This window comes from Mustelus asterias, chromosome 4 (genome assembly GCF_964213995.1).
Source record: "Mustelus asterias chromosome 4, sMusAst1.hap1.1, whole genome shotgun sequence".
NCBI classification, from domain to species: Eukaryota; Metazoa; Chordata; class Chondrichthyes; order Carcharhiniformes; family Triakidae; genus Mustelus; species Mustelus asterias.
The window spans coordinates 107,771,369-107,777,368 of NC_135804.1; the positions used below are offsets into that span (position 1 = coordinate 107,771,369).

Genomic DNA, 6,000 nt, shown 5'->3' on the forward strand with positions numbered 1-6,000 from the left:
CTGTTCGGGTACACCGAGGAAGAATTGAGCATGGCCAGTGCAATTAACCAGCACATCTTTTGGACTGTGGGAGGAAACCCACACAGATATGGAGAGCAAGTGCAGACCCAAGCCGTGAATCGAACCCAGGTCCCTGGCGCTGTGAGGCAGCAGTGCTAACCACTGTGCCATCGTGCTGCCTCTACTCAGTCCCACCAAATCATCCATTGGTTAGAGTCAGCTACTATATTGTGCCATTTGACAGTAAAAAGAAATGTTGACACAGTAATTTACAATGATGAATATTAAGAGAAAAGCATAGCCAGGGTTCATGATAATGGGGGAAGAAAGTTGTCGGCAAGATTTTCCGTAATGATGTGGATTATTTGTCTGCTATGTTAAGGTTCAATTCTCTCACAGCGATGGTTATTCTTTTTCTAGCTATTGTCTGACCCTAAGTAGCACTGGAATACACTGCAGGGGTGGGTTGGGGAGGGGAGGAGAGAAACAGGTTGAACATGAGAAATCATTGGTTTTGCCCTGCCCTTTCTCTGAAACCTGCCCCAACTTCCAGGATCTGTACACTCTGACATTGATTGCTTCTTGTGCATCCCTGATTTCCATCACTCCACAATTGCCAGCTGTACTTTCAGCTGCTTAGGGATAGAAGTTATGCTCTAGCTGTACAAAACCCTCGATAGGTCATAAGTTGTAGAAGCAGAATTAGGCCATTCGGCACATCGAGTCTGCTCTGCCATTTAATGAGATCATGATGACTGATCTGATACAGTAATCTCAATTCCACTTTCCCGCCTTATCCCCATAATCCTCGATTCCCTTACTGATTAAAAATGTCAATCTTAGCTTTGAACATACTAAAGATCCAACTTCCGCAGCCCTCTACAGTAAAGAATTCCACAGATTCACTCAAGAAATTCCTCATCCCTATTTTAAGGTGGGCGAACCCTCACTCTGCGATTATGCCGTTTAGTCTCAGACTCTCCCGCAAGGAGAAGCAACCCTTCAGCAACTACCCTGTCAAGCCCCTGGAGGGCTGTATTCAATTTTGCCCACAATTACTTAGGAAGCCTATTCTGGCCTTGGAGGGAGTGCAACATAGATTTACTAGTATGATGCCTGGAACAGCATTTTTTGGGGCCCTGACATCATGGTCAAATGTATTAGGTGCAGTAACCTAACACTGATTTTGGTTAGATTGGCCAATTTGTGGTCAGAGGGTGCTCACACTGTCCAATTAAACACTGTCGGTGGGCTTTCAAAGCTGGAGTGTCAATCGGGGCGGCACGGTAGCACAGTCATTAGCACTGCTGCTTCACAGCGCCAGGGACCCGGGTTCAATTCCCAGCTTGGATCATTGTCTGTGAGGATTTGCACGTTCTCCCCGTGTCTGTGTGGGTTTTCTCCAGGTGCTCCAGTTTCCTCCCACATTCTGAAAGGTGTGCTGGTTAGGTTCATTGGTCATGCTAATTTCTCCCTCAGTGTATCCGAACAGGTGCCGGAGTGTGGTGATTAGGGGAATTTCACAGTAACTTCATTAATGTAAGCCTACTTGTGACTAATAAATAAACTTTTACTTTAGGAGACACTGCTATGATGACACATCATCAACCTCACTGCCCAATGTGGGAGCTGCCAATGCTCTTTCTGGAGAACAGGCAAAGAAAATTAATGTAAAAATGCCACAGTGAAGGGCCAACCCCTCCACTGGACAGCTAATGGCCAGAGCTGTGAGCCTTCACTAGACGGCTAGTGGCCAGAGCTGTGAGCCTTCCACTAGACGGCTAATGGCCAGAGCTGTGAGCCTTCCACTAGACGGCTAGTGGCCAGAGCTGTGAGCCTTCCACTAGACGGCTAGTGGCCAGAGCTGTGAACCCTTCACTGGACAGAAACTAATGTTGTAGGCAGTGAGAAATTGTTCTCTCTGGTTGGGGAGTCCAGGGCTAAGTTATGTGACCTAAAGATGGGAGCCAGGGCTTTAAGAAGTAATGTGAGGAACCACTTCTACGTGCAAAAGGTGACAGAAGTTCAGAACTCTCTTCCACAAATGGCAACTTAATTCCGAATTTTAATTCCCATTGGCTTCACAATTGGTGTCCAATTCTGTGTCATCACTGAAGCTGAGAGCTCCATGCAATATTATAATAAGGACGTGAACCCTTTTATTTTCAATGGGTTCCTTCCTGTTATAACAGCAGACATGAATATCATGCGAATAGATAAAAATGTGTTATTTAATTCACACAGTGCAATTTCAATGCATTGACTTCAAAACATTGGCTAGAGTTTCAATCCTTACATTTGAACTGACCGCCAGAATTCAATAAGATATAAATAGTAACAAAATACATGTTACTTTCCTTTCATATCAACCAAAATTGAACTTTCAGTTGAATAAACTCCAGAATGGATATTGAACAGTTTCCTCACCAACAGTTATTAGTTTATCCTTGTTTTTATTATGTGTTACAATGTGAGGTTTTGATATTCCTTAAGGACCAGAGTTGCTGTAGTTACCTGACACCTAACTATTATTTCAATTATTAGAGAAACAAAGATTAATGCTTTCAAATAGCACACATTCGCCACACAAAAAATAAATCCATGATCCAACTACATCAGTCATGAATATCTCAGTATTCAATTAGTTAAAAACAAAGGGCCTTTAATATTAGTTCCCTACCTACGAAAATGTTGTTTAATGCAAATGCAATGTTAGCATTCATGTCGAGAGGGCTAGAATACAAGAGCAGGGATGTACAAGGCTCTGGTCAGACCCCATTTGGAGCATTGTGAGCAGTTTTGGGCCCCATATGTAAGGAAGGATATACTGGCCTTGGAAGGGGTCCAGAGGAGGTTCACAAGAATGATCCCTGGAATGAAGAGCTTGTTGTACGAGGAACGGTTGAGGACTCTGGGTCTGTACTCATCGAATGTACTCATTGGAGTTTAGAAGGATGAGGGGGAATGTTATTGAAACTTACAGGACACTGCGAGGCCGGGATAGAGTGGATGTGGAGGATGTTTCCATGAGTAGGAAAAACTAGAATCAGTTGGCATAACCTCAGGCTAAAGGGACGATCCTTTAAAACAGAGATGAGGAGGAATTTCTTCAGCCAGAGAGTGGTGAATCTGTGGAACTCTTTGCTGCAGAAGGCTGTGGAGGCCAGGTCATTGAGTGTCTTTAAGACAGAGATAGATACATTCTTGATTAATATGGGGATCAGGGATTATGGGGAAAAGGCAGGAGAATGGAGATGAGAAAAATATCAGCCATGTTTGAATGGTGGAGCAACTTGATGGGCCAAATGGACTAATTTCGCTCCTATGTCTTATGGTCTTACCTCCATAAATGGACCAAAAAAGCTGATAAAGGTGAAAGAAGATTTGGAAAATACTTTATGGTTAATTATCAAATGAGAAAGAAATTTGAAAATTGACAACGTGTAGGAAACAAGTAAAATTAAAATTAGAACAGACAATCATGAAGGTAACTGGTTACATGTCAACAGTTTTGTAAATAAATTGACAGAGGAATACATTATATATTATTGGAAACTAACATTGTTATTGGTGTATGAATTCAGAAATGCCTGAAATACAGGTTTGGCATCTTCACAAACATTGTGAAATGGCAGGCGGTCTTTTCACCAATGTTTTTCATAGATGTCCTAATTTGCAGGGCTATCCTGTAATTTTACTGACCCTCTTGTTTGATTCAGAGAAATGCACTTGTGTCTGTAGAAATCTGAAGTGTTGTGAAATTGAAGGGATTCGATGTATATCATGCTATCACTCTACAAAAAGAAATGAACAAAATGGCAAAAAAAAGACACACAAAATCTTCAGCTTTCTCCATGACTGAAATATTATGCAGATAAAGTAAAATGCCCAACCTAAATGTGTTTTAATAAAAGCACACAGCAGAACTGATCTTAATGTGCAGCATTTCTACCATGGTTTGGTAATGACACTCTAAGATGGGATTCTGAAAGTTACAATAATATTGTTGAATGAGGAGACTTAATCATAGTTAAACTATCAAGCTATTAAAACACTCAATGCTATTATGCATAGTGTTTAAGTTTAGAAAATATTTTACTCTTGCCAATTTTTTGTTTGCTGAATTTTTCTTCTCCTATAGGTCCTGACCCCTCATTGGACTCAGGTGACACGAACCTTTAAAACCAACTATTTGACTATAGGAGGCCTCAGTGCCAAACTTGACCCTGTGCTTAGCCAAGAATGATGTGGAGATGCCGGCGTTGGACTGGGGTAAACACAGTAAGAAGTTTAACAACACCAGGTTAAAGTCCAACAGGTTTATTTGGTAGCAAAAGTGTGGCTTTTGCTACCAAATAAACCTGTCGGACTTTAACCTGGTGTTGTTAAACTTCTTACTGTGCTTAGCCAAGAATCACAGAAACTAGAAACAGGAGTAGGCCATTCGGCCCTTCGAGCCTGCTCCACCATTCATTATGATCATGGTTGATCATCAAATTCAATATCCTGATCCCCACCTCCGCTCTTGCCCTCATATCCCTTGATCTCTTTAGCCCCAAAGAGCTAGATCTAATTTCTTCTTGAAATCAACACATCATACCCAGATCCTATAAGGTCTGTAATTCAAGTGAACTTACCCAAAAGTAACTTCAGATGTTGTGATGCCTTTCCTTTCGTCCCCCTGGTGAATCTTGGAAGCTTTGTCGAGTGCTTGCTGCAGCTCAAGGCTGTGAGTGGAGTGGGGCAGCAGGACAGCCTGGGTTTCCATCCTTCAATTACAGAGTGTAGCCGCAGTCTTCAGTTTCCTTTGACCCTCCAGTTAGTTACAAAAAGTCCCAGTCCCCGAGCTTTCAACCTAATTGTTAAAAAAAAGGAAGTGGTTTTGATACAGTTTCATGAGGAAATGTGCTCAGCATCAGGTGCAATGTTGTGGAGACCAGCTGATAACCCTGGTCTTACAACTTTCCAAATGTTACATTCAAACAGGAGAAACCCGAGCATTTCAAAATAACCAAGAACCCGATCGCATTCATCTATTCGCCGTGAATTGGAAGTAAACCTTACACCAAGTTGTTCAGTTCAATCCCTTTCAACACACACTCATCTCCAAAACACTCCTGTCTTATCATTCGGACACATGTGATTAAAAGAAAACTTTTTCATCACGTGAACACACATATATACAGACTCCAAAGATTGGGCGGATGTGATCTCTGTGGTTTCTGAAAAATGCCCCGGGACTTTCCAAAGACGAAGGAAAGCGGAAGAGATTGTCCAATCTGCGGCAGAGCTGCAGGCTGAGCTGATCCTGGGGTTTGATTCATGGACTGTCCAGTGTTGCTGCGGGTTCCGGGTCCAGTCCCCCGGACACTGCGCTCCCAGCTCATGTAGCAATTGTGACTACGTACAGTGTTCTCGGCTAACAGCCCACGCCGCCGACCTTGTCGTTCTGGTCGGTTTATTGTGTAAGGATGACTTGCTGCGTCCCCTCCACCCCCCGGAAAAAATAGTGTACTTTCCGAGGCATGTGACTATTATTTCAGAGATGTACTTTCCACTTTAAAAAGCCGATCTACTGAAGCGGTGTCAGCAACTGTGAGTCAGGTTCGATATGATGGAGTGAATTTACCCTAGTGCTGTCAAATGTGTACTGTCGCATTGAGTCTATAGCACAGACAAATCACTGGGTCCAACAACCACATACTGCCTTTAATGTGCTACAGGAATCTCCTCCCATACAGCTTTATATTCCTTTCCCCCTCGTGTACAGATTGAGCTTCTCTTTAAGTGCACCAATGCTGTTTACCTTAATGTGGTTAATATATTATCACAGCGCCAGTGACCTGGATTCAATGCCAGCCTCGGGTAACTGACTGTGTGGAGTTTGCACATTCTCCCCATGTCTGCATGGGTTTCCTCAGGGTACTCTGGTTTCCTCCCACACTCCAAAGATGTGCGGGTCAGGTTGATTGGCCATGCTAAATTAGTGTCAGGGGAATT

The 6,000-nt window shown here is 42.9% G+C and overlaps 1 protein-coding gene across 6 annotated transcripts in view; it reads right to left on the minus strand.

Moving 5' to 3' along the window:
* LOC144492922 (uncharacterized) overlaps positions 1-5,635 on the minus strand; it is a 44,728-nt gene extending 39,093 nt beyond the window's left edge. Inside the window, exons 1-2 of one of the 6 annotated variants that reach the window (XM_078211552.1) lie at positions 5,177-5,635; positions 4,638-4,855 (exon numbers count right to left, since the gene is read on the minus strand). In XM_078211552.1, coding sequence (XP_078067678.1) covers positions 4,638-4,768 — 131 coding nt within the window. In that variant the 5' untranslated portion in view covers positions 4,769-4,855; positions 5,177-5,635. Of the gene's footprint in view, positions 1-4,637; positions 4,875-5,064; positions 5,146-5,176 lie in introns of those variants that run through there. The other 5 variants (XM_078211553.1, XM_078211550.1, XM_078211548.1 and 2 more) reach the window with 5 other exon arrangements.
* Between the last annotated feature and the right edge of the window lie 365 nt (positions 5,636-6,000).